General features: G+C 48.8%; 1 protein-coding gene across 2 annotated transcripts in view; it reads left to right on the top strand.

Annotated features, from left to right (window-relative positions):
• The first annotated feature begins 273 nt into the window (after nucleotides 1-273).
• The window catches only part of Homer2 (homer scaffold protein 2), a 103,322-nt gene continuing 84,627 nt past the window's right edge, over nucleotides 274-18,968 (top strand). For both annotated transcript variants that reach the window (XM_034507182.2, XM_034507174.2), the window contains exon 1: nucleotides 274-408. In XM_034507182.2, the coding sequence (XP_034363073.1) occupies nucleotides 404-408 (5 nt within the window). In that variant the 5' untranslated portion in view covers nucleotides 274-403. The remainder of the gene's footprint in view (nucleotides 409-18,968) is intronic.

The following is an 18,968-nucleotide window of genomic DNA, read 5'->3' as shown; positions in this document are numbered from 1 at the left end:
GGTGCGGGGTCGACTCAGGAGAGGAGGGGGCTGCGGGAAGAAGCGGCGACTGCGCGGCGGCGCGGGGGACGCAGCACACGCTGCCGCGCCCCCGGCTCCAGGCGGGCGGCGGCGGCCCGGGGGCCACGAGGTTACGTAAGGAGCGGGCGGGAGGGACCGGCGGCTCCGCCCGAGCGCGGCTGCCCAGCCCCCGGCCGCCCAGCCCCCGCCCTCCCGCCCGCCCGCGCCTGGCGGCGGCCCCGACACCGGCAGAGCAGCGGCGCAGCCGGCGGAATGGAGCGGCGCCGGGGCTGAGCCGGGCGCACTCGGGCCGCCGCATGTGCCGCGCGGGGAGCAGCTGCCGAGCGGGCGGAGAGCAAACGCCAGGGGCCCCGTCGGAGCGGCCGCAGGAGCAGCGCCGGAGATGGGGTGAGTGAGCTCGTGGAGCGCCCGCGAGGGGCTACGGGCCGCCCGGTCGCGTGCTGTGGCGGGAGCTCCCCCCACCCCCGGCCTGGGCGCGGACTTTGCGCCGGGAGCCCACGGCCCTTCCCGTCTCAGCCAGCCGGGCGCGGAGACACCTGGCGGGGACCCGCACCCGGGCTGGTCTCGGCGCCTCGGCCATTCCGCGGTCTCCTTGCCCCTAGCGCGAGCAACTCCTGGGCCTGGGTTTGTGAGTGTGAAAAGCAGTTTGCCGTTCTTGACGGCTGCATTTATAGCCAGCGACATGGAAATCGAAGTTTTCCTGGAAAGGAAACACACCCAATAATAACCCTTCGGCGTAGGAATAGTGGACTTGTAGGCAGCGTTGAGATGGCTGAGGACGGTGACAATCTGTTAGGAACCTAGGTGAGGCTCCAGATGCTTGGGAGGGAAGTTGGAGCACTCAGTTGAAGTGACTAATGCTTCTGAGTATATAAAGTAATTTTAAAAGCAGGATTGATTTCTCTTCGGCGTCTCTCCGAGCAGTAGGCGCTGTGAGTCAGGAGCCACTGTGCTAATAACACAGTAACTCTTCACATCTGCTCACCGATGTGAGCGCACACTCATGGTGTTTAGTCTTTATGCAAGGAGTGGTTTTTGTGCTTGCTCTCCACAAGAGGAAACCGAGGCCGTAGTAGTTTGAAGACTTCTCCCAGCTTGCACAGCTGATGCATTTGTAATTGAGGAGAACCTAATGTGTGGCTGCTCATGGGCAGAAGCTAGGCCACTGACTGGCCATAAGGATGGGTAAGGGACCAGAGTTCTGAAATCTCTGCCCTCTGCTGCTGAGCCCAGCGTTCTTCAAACAGCCTTTCATGGGACCCAGGGGCCTCTGCTGTGTAGATCTAGAGAACTTGCTTCCCTTTGGGGATGGGTGCGGTGGGAAGAGGCATGATTGCCCTGGTGCCTGACTAGTCTCTATGGGTCAGTGGCTTTACTGTGCTTAGCCCAGACAAGCCCCTCTCTGGAGTGGCTTTCTCTGTGGGGCTGGTAGAGTTTTGGAGGGAGCAGAGGCAAGTAAGGTAGAGCTTAGGGAAGGAGAGCAGATGGCTGTGGACGACAGGAAGGAACATAGGGGACAGAAGGGCCCATCGGAAGTTTGCTTAGGAATATTGATGCCTATCCAAGACTTATGTTGGACAACTGGGGGGCCGGTGATAGACAGTCATCCTACCCAGAAGGCAGGTTTTTGTGACATTTTTAAGGCATCTCTCAGCAGATATGAAAGAACTGATTTTTGAGCAGCAGGAGTCTTTGAGACTCTGAGGTTTCATAATTAAAAACAAAATCTTTGGGAAGGAGTTAGCAAATGTAGGTCTCAAGATGGAAGATGAAAGGACCTGGTAATTTTACCTCTTCCTCTGCTTCTGCTCCTCAGATGACACAAAACTAGCAAGCCCACTTGCAAATCAGAAACAAATACTGAAACTCTGTGGTTAAAATAGGTTTGTGGGAATGAAAACGTTTACTCATAAAAGCTTAAAGAAAATACCAGAAAAATAATTTTTGTTTGTGTAAAAGCAGGGAGGAGTAGCTTGGGCATTTTGTTTAAACGCAGAACACGTCTTTCATGTAATTTTAACATCACTCAATAAATGGGTATTACTCACTCCTTGTAGCTAAGGGCTGATTTGTAGCTCTTACCTCTCCCTGCCGTTTTACCATGTATTTTCTTGTGTAGTTCATGTGACTGTACAAGCAATGGTTGTAAATTGAGATGGGGCTAAAGGCTGGATAAATAGTTTAGACAGAAGAGGTGGATAGAGGGAGCCATTTTAATAAAAAATACAACTACTGTCATCCTTTCTGAGAGTTGTATAGGATGAGCATGGGAGAGAAGTTCCAATGAGAGCAGCCTGTGATAGACCTGGCTATAGTTTTGTCAGACCTCCTCAGGGCTCTCTAGTATAGACAAAGGAACAAGGGTTTAAGGAAATAAAAACCAACTGCCCGAGTTTCCTTCCTCTGGTGAGGCTGTATTCCCCCTCAGGTGCTTACTGCCCTTTTCCTTCTGTGAAGTGTTCTGCATTAAGTATGTGCTATCTCCAGTGTTTGCTCTTGTTCTCCGAAGCAGCTGTTTTCAACTGGCTCCTTTCAGATGTTGCTTGCCCTTTCTGTGCATGCTCCCGTCTCCTCTTTCTTGGACCAAGTAGTAGTCACAGACCTCTCACCCTCTCTCTTCCTGCACGTCCTACAACGAGAGTGTAGCTTGTAGTAAGAATTTTGTTTTCTTTAAAAAACACAGAAATATTGTAAGAATGGTTTCATTTTAATCCCGGGTGTGGGATGTGGGCTGCTTCAGATCATCCACAGCAGCTGACTATGATTTGCCTCGTGCTCTGGCAGGGGAGTGATTTTGCCAGCAGCAGATAGTCTCTGCGATTGTGTGATGTTTGACATTCTGGGGATTTTTCAGAGGATATAAACACTAGGACCCTGAGAAGGGTGGGTTGTTGATTGGTTGCAGATTGTTAAGTAGTCATGTGCAAAGAAGAAACAACAAGAAGACATTAGAAATTCTGACGGTGAAGATCAAACTTGCCCCCAAGGAACTTGATGCCCCTAACCATCAGAAAGTAGTCTAACCATAGCCCTCTTTTCCTTCTATCCTTTTTTCTCTCCTGTCTAGTGTTAGGAGTTGGAAAAAGGATGGAGAAGAGTGGAAGAAAGAGGGACCCACAAAGCAGCTAAAGTCCAGATACAGTAGTTGCCACTCCCTTTCCCGCCTGTTTGCTGAATGGCCAGTCTTTCTCCCTGGCCAACAGCTCTCTACTGATGTAGACTCTGCCCAGACCCTTTTATCTTCTTGGAGGATTGCTTTCTTACCTTCCCCTCAGCATCAGGATAGGAGCACATTCCAGCTCAGCACTGTCCCATTGAACTCTCTGCAGCACTGGGAATGTGCTGTAGCCATAGGGTCGGTTATCAGCCACTTGAGGTTACTGGGCACTTTCATGCACCTGCTGTGACTCAGGGCTTGGCTTAAATAGCAACATCGAGCTAGTGGCTGCTCCCTCTCCCAATCCTGCGTACCTGTCCTGCTCCTGGTCCATCCTCTTGTCCCTCTGACGACATCACAGATAGGGCAAACCCATAGTTAGAGTTCATTTTCTTTCCTACCACTTGTTTGACTTCCAGCACTCCAGTCTGGCCTCTGCCTTCACCTCAGCATAGAAACCTCTAGGTGCCAGCCCATCTCTTCCTCCACCCCTCCTCAGTCAGTGTTCCTCACCGGAGGCCCATCCTCCTCCTTGCGAGCCCCCATCTCAGCTCCTCTGACATCACATCTGCCTTTCCTTTCCCGTGGTTCTGAGGTTCAGCACTCCCACTGGCTGCTCCTTTGTCTAACTCCCAGGGGTGGGTGTGCTCAGGAGCTGCTCCTGGTTCCCTCTCTTGGTCACCACTCTCTCCAGGTCATTTTATCCAATTCCTCAACTTGTCCTCATCACCCACAGGGCTTTAACTATCACTGCCTATATATCGTCAAGCCTACATCCCCCCCCCCCCCCCAAGAAAGGTCTGTGCTCATCTGCCCACCCCTGGAGCTCTTGCTGCTGCCACCAGTGTTCACCTTCCCTCTGTTGTCACTGGGCCCACTGCCTTTCTGATAATTTGCTAAGAGTCATCCCTGGTTCTCCTCATCCCATATCCAGGCTGCCATTGGCCCTGTGAGTTCTACTTCTCTAGTATGTCTGGAGCATACTCACTCTCCCATAACCATAATGCTGGCTCTAATCCTGCCCGTCACTGCCTTCCTCTTGGTAGGATAAACTTTTCAACCCACCCCCAGCTTCCACGCTGGGTTACTGCCAGTCTAGTCTTTTCCCAGGAGCCAAGTGACTGGCTTTTAAGATTGCAAACCAGATCTTGTCACTCTCCTGTCTCAACACCCTTCAGCAGACAAAGTCCTGGGCCTCTACCTTATCTCCAGTGTCACCAGTCACCCTGCAGGGCCACCGACTACATTCTGAAGATTCCTGGCCTTCTTTACGGAGGACCCCTCCATCCACCTCCTCCCACCTTTCCTAAGGACCAGTTTCTTCCTTCCGACATCAGTACAGGAGCACATTCTAGCTCAGCGCTGTCTGATAGAACTCTCTGCAGTGCTGGGAACATGCTAATCTATATTCCTGGGTCGTTTGGATGCCTGAAATCCTTGTACCCTGGCTTTGCAGACATCCTCTCCCTTCCTTCTAGTCTTTCTAGCCACCACTCCCAGAGGACTGCTTCCCAGAACTCTCACCCAGCCCCACCTACGTAGGCTGTAGTCCCTTGCCATAACAACAGCTGTCATTGCCTGGGCTTTGTTGACTCATTTATACTCTGTCGTCTTCCAATCATTCCATGAAGGTGGGACCCACCTTTTCACCATTGCACCCCAACATGAGGCACAGTGGCCTCACAGGCCTGCCATAAATACTTTATGATTGGGTTACTCTCTGCACGGTGGGAGCCTCACTTGGAGGCCAGCCTGAAAGGGATGATGCTTTTTGGACCTTCTACATGGTTTTCTTAAGTGGGGAGCCACAAGGGCCAAGAGAGAAAGGATGCAGTTTTGTTTTAATGCTAAAGCTGGCCATTCGGTTTTTACTGGGATGTGAGTTAATTTTCAGGCCAGGTGCTGTCACTCAAGTATCGGATCTGTAAACCATCGTCTTACCATCTGTAAAAGGCCAACAGAAAAGGCAGCTTGTCAGCTGTTGTGACATTAGCTAATTTTGTCGGTGTTTACAAATAAGGTCTACTGTATCACTGGCCGCCTGCATTTCAAACTTGCTTGCTTTGTTCAGCCACGGGTTACTCTCAGTGGATGAATGCCATAGTCACCGGATACAGCCGGTTGCCTTTCTGTGATCCATACTGCTTAACTTTCTTCTCTTGTACTTTCCCACCTCAGAACCACACTGTGTTCTTTTACAAGTTATGAAGCTTTACTTTGGGTTCTGAGTTAACTAACAGAGTCAGTCCGGGGCTGGAAAATCAGCTCACTGGTTAAGAGTACTGGCTGCTCTTCCAGAGAATACAGGCTTAAGTCCTAGTACCCACAGGGTGGCTCACATTTGTCAGTCCCAGGGGACCCATCACCCTCTTCTAGCCTCCACTGGCACCAGGAGCATAAATACACAGGTAGACAAAACACCCATCACATAAAATTAAATTTAAAAATATTTTAAAATAAGCTTGTTTCTTTGTTTGTTTGTTTGTTCGCTGTTGTTGAACTTCACTAAGGTTAATTTGAACCCTTCATCTGTGAGACATTTGTCCAGTGCTGTTGGGGACCCAAAGAAGAGCAGACCCACTAGTTAATTCTTGCTTCTGTGGGGTTTTATATATTTAAAAGGGGAGATAAGCCACATATACTGGCACTTGCTTTGTGCTTAAATGCTGAGTGTAAACAAAATGCTATCATCTGAAGGTATAAAAGGTGATGGGAGATGTCCATGTATTTGGGGAATCTGGGGAAGATGTCTTGCTGGAGAGGTACCAAAAGACTCTGGGCATTTAGGATTACTCTAGTTCATTTAAATAGCAATCTCCTTCAGTGTCTGTACTGGGAAAAGACAAGAGTTTGGAAGGAACTAGATGCCAAGTGCATAGATGTCAGCCAAACAAGTAAACAGGTATAAAGTAATAAGTAAACGCATAAATATTCTCTGGATTGTTTTTGTTTTGTTTATAAAATTCAGCTTATTAGACGTCCTCAAAAGTAAGGAAATGGGCTCAAAGATGCTGTGGCAGAAAAGACTCTAGACAACCAGTTGGAAGACCTCTCTGAGAAGGGGCTTACAGACCCAGAGGAAGCAAAGGAAGCCCAGAGGGACCTGAGGGAAGAGAACTCTTGGTAGAGTCAACAGCAAGTGCAAAGGCTCCCAGACAGGGGCATGCCTAGCATATTAGCAAACAGTGAGGAGGGCCAAGGGCTAGAGCAGGGCGAGAGGAAGCAGTGGCGAAGAGGTCTGCAGGTAGCAGGAGCTGGACCAAGTGTTTGGGAGGAAGAGTGGCAAAGAGATCAGCAGGTAGCAGGAGCTGGACCACGTGTCTGGGGTCACTTCTATTTTGGGAAATACCATCATGCGTGTTGGAAGCCTCTTGCCATTCTTAACCTTGAGGGAAATTAGAACTGAGTCGAGGTCCCATCTGTCGCTTGTACACAGTCCCCTAAAGAAGGGCTAGAAGCAGAGCAGGTGAGCTTTTGTTAGGACTCACTGGTGTGGACATTACCATGTTTCTTTCTGTAATGCCTCAGTCAAGTGAGTGGTCACTCTTGGCACGCTTGCCCCAGAGCTCATTCATTGTGTTCTTCCTAGCTCAGTCTTTGGTGTGTATGTGTGTGTGTGTGTGTGTGTGTGTGTGTGTATACATGTATATGCTGACCAGTGTCTGCATATGTGAAGGGAGGCAAAAGGTTGGCATTGTCTCCCTCTCCCTCCCTCTCTCCCCCTCCCGTCCTCCCTTCCTCCTCCCTCTCTTTTATGTTTTGAGACAGTGTCTTACTAAATCCAGAGCTCACCATTGCAGTTAGGTGGCTAGCCAGTGAATCCCTGGGATCCACCCATCTCCCCATGCACATTGTAGACACATCACTACATCCAACTTTTATGTGGGTCTTGGGATCTGAACTCAGGTCCTTATTGCCCCTGCAACAAGCTCTCTCCTGCTGGCCACCTCCACAGCTGCTAACAGTTTTATGGCCCCATCCTTGGGTTGCCTCCACCCTTCCTCATGGACTGTTTGTTTTTTGTTCTTGTTTGTCAACAAAATGAAAATAGCTTTGCTTCTTGTTCTAATTATAAAAATATTGTATGTTTGTACCAGGGAGTAAGAGTGAAGAAGGAAGCAAAGATGACTTTACATCCCACGTCTCAGGAATAACCTTGGCCAGCAGTTGGTTACCAGCCTTTGCAAACTCTTCCTGTGTGTATGACTATGTGTCTAGATGTACGTCTACAAAGGGAAATGTATTTTTAACAAGATGAAATCATTCTACATATCTGTTTCCTAACATAATTTTTACAACCAAAAAAAAAAAAACCCCATCTTGAGTGAATATCTTCACGTGCCAATAATTATAAAAATACATCATCATTTAAATCTACACTTAATTCTAAGTTGTCATTTTGCCAAATTAGAACAAGGCAGAGTATTTTTAAAATGTCTTTCCAACAGTTTCTTAAGGCAGTTGTTGGCTTTAAATGAATTACCAGGAAAAAAAAAAAGAACGGCAAAAGAGCCCAAGATCACAGTTAGTGTTGGGTAATTTGGGGAGTCTGTGTAATTTTGGGTGAGTCACTGCTTCTCAGCCAACCGTGGTGACAACATTAAGGACTTGTCTGTCGTTGTTGCTAAGGGTGGGTGGTGGACGGAGACCCAGTGTTCTTCCTCATTTAGAAATTCAGGGCAAAGTAATTCTGCTTTAAGACTCAGACGGGATAGTTCTTTGGGAGCAAAAGCACCTGCATCCCATTTAGAGATCCTCTTTGTGCTTCAAAGGACCGTTGTCCTTCTTCTCTTCAAAGAAAATTCCCTGAGGAGAGGACTGACAAGGCGTACATGCAGAAGGACATTGTTTTCCTTGCTTTAGATATAAGACAGTTTCTTAAACATAAAAATCAAGCACCAGGGCTGGGGTTTAGCCCAGTGATAGAATACTTGCCTAGGATGCTCAAGGCCCAGGGTACTATTTCCAGTATCATAGAATACACATGTGTAACAAGAATAAGTAGGTGCATTCAACAGTGTCTCCTCAGCCTGGACCATTGAAAACTTCCAGAGGACAACCTCTCCTTGACTAGTTGGGTGGGCACAGAAACTTGTCATTTGATAAGAAAAGAACTTTCTTCCGCTTTGTCAAATGTGAAGCAAAGAGCATCACACAGTGTGTTTACAATAGAGAAAAGGGTTCTCAGAACACCAGAGTTCCTGAGGTATGGTCCCTGACCTCACAGGGCTTCAGAGTTACATTTTGCTTAATGAATTGAGCAAAGAGATGTGCGGTGAGGAGCTGGAGCAGAGAAAGCTCCATGTGTTGTTTTTGATTCCCTGGGCTCAAAGCGCTGCTTTGCTGTGTTCCTGCATCTTCTAGGTATTGGGCATGCGGTCGCCCCCAGGCATATTTATAAGTTTGGAGGTGAGAGTTGGCGTATGCAGGCACGCACGAGTCTCAGGGCGCGGTATGTTCTGTGTGGGATGAGGCGGGATGGAAGCCTCTTTGAAAGCAGTATGAAGCCTCCAGATCTTCTGCCACCAAGGTGCTGTTAGTCATATGGTATCATTCTGGTAGAAATTATTTAAATTATATTTCAAATTAGCTTGATAGAATAAAAATACTCTTGTGGGGAACACATTTAGACATTTGTCAAAGACTAAAGAGATTTTTTTTTCAACATTTTTATTCACAAACTTGATAGTCTTATTCCTCAGAGAATTAAAGAACATGGACTCTCTGCCTGAAGAAGCCCTGTGGTACCTGGGTGCCTCCTGGCTGAAGAAGGGCTGTTGAGCTTGCTTCCCACTCTGCTGGGAGCCAGGCTCAGGCAGGCTCTGCTGTTTGCCCTTCCCGGAAGCTTATCCCACAAGAGAGTAGCCGAGCCCAGCCAGCCCCTTGGTAGCTCTGAGGTATCCTGTCTGGGTCATGGGGTAGGGCAGTCCAGAGGGACCTAATTAGTGAGGAACACTGCAGACCCCCCGCCTGTGCTTTGGAGCCATTCTGGGATCTTTAATTGGGAAAGTGTTTAATTGGAGTTGTTCAGATAAGTGGAGAAAGGAGAGTTGCTTTGGCTTCTGTTGTCCTGGGAGAGAAGAGTAACTGAGAAGGTCCTCAGGGGAAAAGGGATGCAGCCTGTTCCAGGATGTTCCAAGGGGCAGAACAAGAAGCTGTTGGTGAAGGTGCCATCAAGGCCTATTTTAAAAATAGTTCCTATGGTGTGAAGAAGTGGTCTCTGCCTCCTCTAGGTGGACTGTTCCACCAGCTGGCAAGTTTGTCCTGCCAGGCGATAGGGAACTGGAGTGGGTTAGCTCTGAGCCCTGGTTGGCTGTGTGAGCTTAGGTAAGTCCCTGTATCTCTGGAAGAAGCCCCTTCTCCCTCTCTCTCCCTCTCTTCCTTCCTCCCTCCTTTTCTCCATCCTTCTCTCCTTCCTTTCCTCTTTCTCTCCCTCCTTTCCTCCCTCCCTCTCTCCATCCCATCTCATCCCACTGAGCTACCCCCTAGCCTCAAACACACTGTTTCACCTGTGAATGGCTCAGATGGTCAGGGAGAAGTTAGTCCTGCTGCCAGAGTGAGGCCTGACCTGGTCAGTGTGTTGGTTTGGAGAGAAGATGGTGGTGGAAGCTAAGGGTGGAAGGCAGACTTATTTGATCCTTGGACTTCAGTCTGCAGCGGTGAGGGAATAGCTTCTGTCTTGTAGGAAAGAATAAAAATCGTAGGGAAATTATTTTAGAGCCAGTGATGGAGGGTGGCATGGAGAGTTAGGGGTTAGGAAGAAAGGCCTTACACAGTTATTCTCAGCCTTTCTATGCTGCTACCCTTTCATATAGTTCCTCATGTTGTGGTGACCCAACCCTAAGATTGTTTTCCATTGCTACTTCATAACTGTAATTTTGTTACAGCTATGAAGTGTACTGTAAATGGCTGTTTTCCCATGGTCTGAGGTGACCCCTATGAAAGGTTGAGAACCGCTGCCTTCATGAAAGAGCCACAGTCCAGGGAAGAAATGAAGGAAGCAGAAAGAGAAGAGGGCAGATGTTGTGTAGATGATGTCATGTGAGTCTCGGGATGGAGCCAGGGCCTCCCCAGGAGTGCACAAGAAACATGTGCGTGGGGATCTCCCTGGGGCTACAGGGTCTTCCTTATGTGCTTAGCTTGGACACACGTAAGCTCATTGGATGAGACGGTGGGGTTTGCGCTTTTGAGTCTCATTTTGTTCTTGAAGGTGTCCTCACTGTCACAGTTGAATCTGAGATTCAGCAATCTGTCCCAGCTCTTAACCAGGAAGGGGCTGAGTTGGGAATCAAGCCTGAACCCAATAGAAAATGAACGTCATGTTTTTTAGTTGTATTTGCAAGGCCGGGGCCTTCATGACTGGGTTGTTGGAGTGAGAAAAACAGGCTGAGTTGTCAGCAATGTGGACGGTTGAGCGTCTGCGGCTGATGGTACTGACTCTGGCTCACCAGGAGCAGAAGAGAAGAGGCAGCTCTCTTGGAAGGAAGCTGGGAGTTTGGTGTCAGGTGGTGAATTTTCATGTGTGGCTGTCCATCCGCTGGCGCCTTCTAGAAGTATATACTCAGCAATGGGACAGGTCCGATCTAGACTTGTCACCTGAGGTGGATTGATCTACCAGCCCAGGGAGAGAGTAAATTAACATGAAGACAGAGATAAAACTTGGGCAAAGACCCCGCTGAAGGGACGCAGCACACAGAAGGAAGAGAGTATCTTCTGAGTCGATGGGACTGGATGGAAGCAGAGGAGACTGGTTGTAGGAGCTGTGGGAGGTAATGCTATTAATTGGATCATTTTCAACCAGGCCAGTGACCGCCTAATGCCAGAGGAGGGTGAGACCCAGACGGTGACTACTGCTAAATACTATGGCAGTGGGAGCGTCAGGGCACTTATGAATGTGAGAGCACAAATTCACTCTTAGGAAAACCTCCAGTAAAGTAAGGAGTGAGTGTTGGGGGATGGAGTAGAGATTGGAGAGGAGTCGGGCAGAGGAAGGGTGGTTTTGGAGGCAGAGATCAAAGCAGAGGGGATCTTGGAGATGTTAGGGGAAGAGGCTGTGATGTTGGAGGTAGGCGGGAACAGAATGTAGGAGAGTAAAACCTCCGGAAGAGGCCCAGGAAGAGTTTCAGAGCAGGCGTGTGCCACCAGCATCTTAGTTTATCCACTTGAGTAGTATGCGGCTGGAGGTAGGACCCAGGGCCTCACATGTGTTGGCTCCACCACAGAGCTGCACTTTCATCCCCAGAAGGATTGTTACCCAGGCAGAAAGGAGCAAGAGTGGGCTGGATCTGCTGACTGTTCCCTTTCAGTGTGAACTAAGGATTATCTAGGAGCTAGGGGCTAGGTCAAGAAGAAAGAGAATGAGCCGCTCGGCTGCTGTCATGGATTGGGGCAGGGAGTTAGCTGAAGCAAACACAGGTTGATCACCAGCCTTCAGGTGTCTCTTAAAGAACCAAGATTATTTTAAAGGTGGCTATAGCGAGTCAACTTGCCAGTGTGCCAAGAGATGTAGGTGTGGGAGCAGAGACAGGCAGCCCTAGGTTCCATGGTCAGTGACAGTGGTCACTCTGAGCAGATTCTGAGAGTCTTGCCGTCCATAGATAGGGGACTGCATGTGAGGGAGAGGCTCCATCCTACATGTCACCTCTCTGCCCTTGTACCTCACAGTAGCATTGTTCCCTTAATATCCTTCCAGACTTTCTCTTTTTAAAAAATGCATTAAAATTCTCACCAGCATGACCTCCCTGAGTAATGAGATCTGTACGTTTATTAACCTCTGTGAAAAGTGGGTTTCCTCGCTCCATGGGAGCGGGTAATCTCCTAGAGGGAGTGAACATTAGTACACAGACCTGAAGGACTGGCCAAGATGGAAAGCCACATGGGGGTGGCTGTGGTGTGTCTGCTGGCTCCCTACCTCATGTGACTTAGCGTGTGGCCCATGGAAGATGGACTCGTGGTTTTCCCATGTTGCTGTCGCTCAGCTCACTCAGACTCCAGAGAAACAAAACTATAACAAACTCTTGTTTCTTCCAGCAGTGCCAGGTCTTGGGCATGGGAGAGAGGCTGGGGCTGGGGAGTGTTGAGTTGTGAGCAGACAGGACTATGTAGGTGGCATGCCATTCGCAGTGGCCTGGTCAACCATATTGAGACATCCTCTGTCATACTGATGATGACCTTCAAATCTTCATTCATGTGGGTACCTGACATAAGCTGCTTGGGCGGCATCTGGACAGGCAGTGATGACTCATGACTCCAGCCTCATTAATTTGATGTTCCAGTATGTTTCACCCAGCCCAACCTTCCCATCCTGTCTGTACCCTGTCACACTTTGTGCCCCTCTACAGTGTTCATCACATCAAACAGTTCATTATGCTAACCAAGCCAGTACCCTCTAATAGAAACATTATGGCCATCTTGGTAATTATATATTTTCCAATATCACATCAAAAAAAAAAAAAAAAAAAAAAAAAAAAAAAAAAAAAAAGAAGAAGAAGAGACAGATGAAACTAAAATCTTAATGTATTTTAATCCACTATCTCCAGAATTCTATTTCAACATGGAAACAGTGGTATGTAAAACAGATATGACTCTTGTCTATCTGGGATTTGTGTTTTAGGGAATGAAACAGACTTTCCTTGTTCTTGTGAGCAGCCCCCTCCCCCCCAAATCTATTAATGAATCCACCAGCAAAATCTCTGCAAGTTATCCTCAAGGGGAAAGACACAAAGGTTGACCAACTTTAGAATGTGAGCACAGGAGATGTGCCCTGCAGCAGCCACTGCGAGTGAGGCAGTGGACAAAGTGTCCTGGGTAGAAGGAGAAGCTGGTGTACACACCAAGAGTGGAGAGAGCTGTCCTGGGTGCTTGAAAAGCTGACATCATGGTAGAATCTAGGTAGGGGAAAGAAGGAGTCCAGGCTGGGGTTGGAGAAAGAAGTTGGCCAGGCCCAAATCAGGTGTGCAAAGTGGCAGGGACCCAGGTGTGATAAGACTAAGGAAAAGAAGATGAAGGTGCTTGCTGTCAACCCGACAACCTGAGTTTAATCCCTGAAACTCACCTGAAGGAAGAAAAGTGACTCCTGCAGATTGTCCATCCATCCATCCATCCATCCATCCATCCATCCATCCATCCATCCTTCCATCCACCCATCCATCCATCCCCCACACCCATCCTTCCATCCACCCTCTCCATCCACCCTCTCCATCCACCCTCTCCATCCATTCATCCATCCATCCATCCAATTACCTCTGTTTTCCCCCACCCACTTCCCCACGTGCATGTAAAAAGCTGAGTAATATTGAGGGGTATGACAAGATCCTTATTAGGCTCCAAGACAATGGGAGTTGCACACTGTGGGAAATGAAGGGACAAAGTTGAGGCAGGGTGACTCTGTAGGTCAGAGTGAATGCTGAGGCTGGATGGTCACGTAGGAAGGTCATGTTCCCATGCATGGTTTCTTAGAGGTTTCACAGGATGACATGTGGCATATGGGGCCAAGAAGAGAGAGGAAGTAAAGGACTTTGACATATGCTGATAGTAGAGTTGAAGGATCCTGGGAGAGGAGGAAGACAAGTTCAGTACCAGAATGTTCTCTTCAGGAGCATGGTTACCACTAAGAAGGAAACAGTTGATGAGGGGACTGGGTTTCACCAGAGAAGCTAAAGGAAAAGGAGGACAGGGAGGAGCCCGGAGCACCCATCCTTTTGGGGGCAGCCAGATAGGAGAAGCTAGCAAAAAGATGGAGAAGTAGCTGGCTGGGAAGGAGAAGCTTAGAGTAGCAGCTGGTGGCAAAACATGCCAAGAAGAAGGGCTTTGGCATCTCAGTGAGCTCTGGAGAGGTGGCATGGCAGCTTCTGGACCAGACCTAAGTCAGTGTCAAGTCAGGGCTAGGAGCCAAGCGGGTTTTGAAGTTGGCCTTAAGGGAGCAAGAAATCAAGTGCTGTCTGAGGCTGAAGAGAAAGGTAGGAGGTTTTGGATCTGAGGAAGCTCCTGAGTGAGCGTAGCTGCAGAATGGAGTGGTTGTTACCAGGGAAGGCAGATGACAGAGGAGCCGCATCCTTGAGATGATGAGAAGCTTGGTTCAGAGCAACAGGGAAGGGCTGTGCCTTGGAGAAGTAAGGGAGACCTCTCTCTCTCTCTAAAAAGGAGGCCACTGTGAGGCTTGGGTGTGGTGGGAAGATCCTGGAGTCCCGTGCCTCCTGCCTTTGGCGAGTGGGAGGCTGGGTCATCAGTTTGGGAGCCAGGGTGGAGGACAGGGTGGGAAGCTAGAGGAGGCAGCAGTGAGAAATTATTGTCTGGGAGTGGATGGCAAGGCTACCAAAGAAACACAAGCCTGTGAGCCAATGGAGAATGACAGTTTGAGGTCAGAGAACACGAATTTAAAGTGAAACTCACCCACCCAGTTTGCCCAGTGGCTTGGGTGTGGGCTGTCTGCATCAGGTCAGGGTGCTGCCAGATTGGGAGACAGGGTTTCTTTCTCCAGGATTATAGCAGTGATGGACCAGTGATGGATGGGTGTGGGCTTGCTAACGAGAAATGTGAAGCTAGGCCATGGCTGATGGAGGGGGTTGAGTCTGGATTGGAGAGCTCTGTGGGTAGGTAATGTTTGAATGGGCTAGAGGGATGGGCCATTAGAAGGTGGGTCCAGCACATGGTTGTGGGCAAGTGTCACTGAAGGAACAAGCAGAAGAAGGCGCTGGTATGGAATCCAAGGAAGACGGTACTGTGTATTTGGGTCTTCTGTGGGGCTGGTGACATGACAAGACTGGTGGAAGAAGCTGAAGCTTTTGATCAGTGACAGTGACTTAGAGGCAGGTGCATAGGAAGCAGGTGCCTGAGATGGCCTGGCCTACCAGTGCTCGGAGCAAGCTGCAAGGATACCAACTGCCTCTTTTTGTGCTCTGCGTGCTGGTGTAAGAAGGACAGAGCAGCTTGTGGTTTGGAAGGGCTTGTCCTCAGGTTCACCTGGTTTTAGTTAAGGGTAAAGGGGAGGGGATATTTGGGCAAGGACAGTTGGTACTGACTGAATTCCAGGGTTTTCAAAGAGCCCACGAGGACCTTGGAGAATAAAGGAAGACCCACCCAGACTTGCAAATACACAGATTAGGGGACCTTGGGTCATTGGTGATCAGTAACACTCATACTCTCTGGGGGCAGTGTATGGACGTGAGCTAGAGCTTTGGTGAGCGTGAGGAAGACTTGGGGATTTCCAGAGTTGGTGAGTTCTCTGTGAATCAGCTCTGGGAGGTGCTGAGTAAAACCCTTTAGGCTTTAGTGTGAAGGAGCCATAAAGAGGGAAGCAGAAAGCAATGTTAACTCTCTCGTTCTGGGTGGGTGCCCAAGGTCATTCAAATGCAGACGGTGGGAGGATTTTTTTTTTTTTTTTTTTTTTTTTTTTTTTTTTTGAGGAGAAGCAGAATGAGAGGATCTGGGCATCTGATCTGCTGGAATACTTAAAGAGATGGGTTCTGTGTATGACTTTTCCTGGGGAAAATGTCCGTCCATCCCAGATCATCAGTGAGGGACTGAAGAAACAATACCACCCAAGTCTAGCTTGATGAGCCAAGGAATTTAATTGCTGTTACCTCCAGGAGCATGGGTGGGGGTGACCTCCAGGACACTGGGCAGCACCCTAACTGAAGAAAGCACCTCTGGCTTTAGCACTTACAGATCCATTTATATGTTCTCTGGGAGTGGCAGGCCCAAGTCCCCTCCCTTCTTCCAGGAGGGAGTATTAGTGAGCCATCTTGGCAGGATTCGGTTGGGGAATCGAGGCAGTTCTGAGTTAAGGGTGGCAACAGCTGTGTTGGGTCTAGAGGACAGAGTTCCACAACAGGTGTTTTCTGCTTTATGAGTCTGACTTCTTCTATTATAGCTTTTCCTTGTCTAATCAGATAAGTATGTGTGAATAATTTTTTTAATTGCTAGCATATATTTGTATAACGTTATGGACTTTGTTGTGATGTTTTCATGGATATATGAGATACTTTGATCGTAGTCACCCACCTTCTCCTTCTCTTTTTTCGTTTATTTGTTCACTTTGCATCCCGGTCACAGCCCCCGCTCCTCCCATTCGCCCCTCACACGGCCCCTCCTCCAGTCTCCGGGTATCCACCCACCCAGCACATCAAGTCACTGCAGGACAGGGTTCATGCATCCTCTCCCACGGAGGCCAGACAAGGCAGCCCAGTTAGGGGACAGGATCCATGGGCAGGCAACAGATTCTGGAAGAGCCCCTGCTCCAGTTGTTGGGGGACCCACATGAAGACTGAGTGCACATCTGCTACATATGTGTGGGGGGGCCTAAGTCTAGCTTATGCTTGCTCTTTGGTTGGTGGTTCAGTCTCTGGGACCCATGGATCCAGGTTAGTTGACTCTGTTGGTCTTGGGGAGTCTCAGTCCCCGCTTACAACCTCTCTTGTCTCCCGACTCCTTGTTTCCCACTCTGTCTAAATAGGCTCTCTTCTACTTTCACATCTTTAAAAATGTATTTTTTATATGAGAAGGGCTCCTTTTTAATGTTTTAAAATATTTTTATTAATTCTTTGAAAGGTTTACACAGTATAGCTTAGTCATATTCACAGGCCCCGTTTCTCCATCCCCACCTCTCTACTCATCAGTGCTTCACGCCTTCTGTCACTGTTATTACATCCCCTTCTCATCCAGTCTGGGCTGCTCACGTGCTCTTGGGGGTGGGGCCATCCACTGGAGCTCAGTCAGACGACGGGGGGGGGGTGTGGAGTGGGGTTGGGGGGGCAAACCCTTAAAGAAAACTGATGCTTCCTCTTACAGAAGTGTCACCTGGCAGTAGCGCCTCAGTTAAGGGAGGACTTGTGAATCCCTTCCCTCCTGTGCCTATTGACTGGCTTGATCGTGTGCAGGCTCCTGTTAGGAGTCCATGAGCACAGTGGTTTTGTGTCAAGAAGACGTTATATTCTGGTCCTCATTGACTTCTAGCTCTTACAAGCATCCCATCTGTCTTCTGTGATGGTTTCTGAACCTTGTGGGGGTGAGGGTGATGAGAATGTGGAGGCTAAGAACCCTCTCCCCACAAAGAGTTGTAGATATGTCTTTGCTTTTCTGAGAGGGTGTCCATAGTTTTTTTTTTTTTTGTTTTATTTTGTTTTTTTTTCCTATTTCCAAAGGGGTCCTTGCTTGACCCAAAAGAGATTAATTAAGAGCTTGGGCATATATGACCTAAAGAAAAGAAATCTTGGACGGAGTGGTGAGGATAGGGGCAGGAGAGAGCTATCTCTGTAGCAACTGGGGGGCAAGGGGAGCCTGAGAGCACCTGTCCCATGGGTGTGCACTGGGCAGAAGACAGAAGTAGGTGGCCTGTGATGCTGGCAAAATCTTGGTCTAAGCTTTTTGTAGGAAGGAATAAACCCATTTGAGCATGGCCAGCTTTTTCTGGTTCTCAGGGGGGGTGGAGGTTTGAGCCCCACTCCCACCCTCCCTTCTCCCCACCCCCTCCCTCCCTTTCCCCCACCCCCTCTCTGGCAGCCACAGAGCTCAGTAGACTCCCAGGTGTGCAGTTAAGGTTTGTCATCCCGGACACCTGCCCGTGTTTCCTTTCTGGAGACAGCTCATTAAATACTGACTGCCCTTAGCCAGTGGTGCCCCTCAGTGCCTAGGGCCCTCAGCTTCCTCCTCTGCAGTGGGAAATGTTAGATACATCGCCTTTAGGTGTGAGTCGCTCCTGAGCATCTTATTCAGGACAGCGAGCCCACCATCATGTGGCCTCAGACACCCGCCTGCTGGTTCTTTTCTGCCATCTGGAGTAGGGACCACAAAGCCTGGAGTAAGCTCAGTCTTTTCTTTTCAAGCTCCCACCCAGTACCCTGCACTGTGAATTCCTAGTGACGGTTAGAGCTTCTCTCTTACTTTGGCACTGGTAGAATCTCTTTCACTAAATTTAAAGGTGGTTCCGTGGGATCGAGCTGCTGATGAATGCATAGGCTTTCTCCAGTTTCCTTCTCCAGCCTGTCCACTGTGGTCTTTTGCTTTCCTCCTCTCAATGTGTTTTTGGAAGTTTTTTGTTCCATTGTTATTGTTTTTGTTTGATTGTTTTTGACGCAGGGTTTTGCTGGTTTTCTCAGACTGGCCTTGAACTTGCCTCAGTCCTTCTGCCTCAGCCTCCAGTGCTCCAGTGCTGGGCTCACAGGCTCTGCTGCCTCTACTCGGCTAGGTTTTCTTTTCTTTCTTTCTTTTTACTTTTTTTTTTTTTTTTTAAAGCAGGAGTGCTTTATCAAGGGTAGAATATTCTGGAAAACTGGAATCGAGGCCTGACTGAAAGACGTATCATTTGCTTCGAGGGAGAGAGCTAAAAAAAGCTACTCCTTGGCTTCTCCCATGAATTTTAAATGCTCCGAAAGCTTTGCCCCATGAAGAAAACAATGCCTCATGGCCTTAAATAATTAAATGGCTAACACTGAGCACGGCAGTATCGACCCAAGCCGGTCACACCGCAGTCTCCAAGAGCCACTCACTCAAGGGTAAAGCCAGCTGGGGGGGACTTCAGGAGGTTACAAAAAAAAAAAAAAATCAATCAGCTTCAAACACTGCCTGCTAAGCAGTTGGCAAAATTGGTAAAACTGTTGAAATGTCACACACGAGGGGGAGGTGGCACGTGTCACAAGAGCTTCCTCCCAGAAGTATATCAGCTGCATCAGAGCATTGACCTCTTATTGGTCTCTATTTCTCCACTGCCAAAGCTGGCCATGTGACAAGACTGTGGCCTCAGGCAAGTCTTCTCTACTGCTACCACAGGCACTGGCTTCCCCACGCACTTGCT

This window comes from Arvicanthis niloticus, chromosome 1 (genome assembly GCF_011762505.2).
Source record: "Arvicanthis niloticus isolate mArvNil1 chromosome 1, mArvNil1.pat.X, whole genome shotgun sequence".
In the NCBI taxonomy this organism is placed as follows: domain Eukaryota; kingdom Metazoa; phylum Chordata; class Mammalia; order Rodentia; family Muridae; genus Arvicanthis; species Arvicanthis niloticus.
The sequence above is the reverse complement of the archived record's forward strand: the minus strand, read 5'-3'. Positions and strand labels throughout refer to the sequence as shown.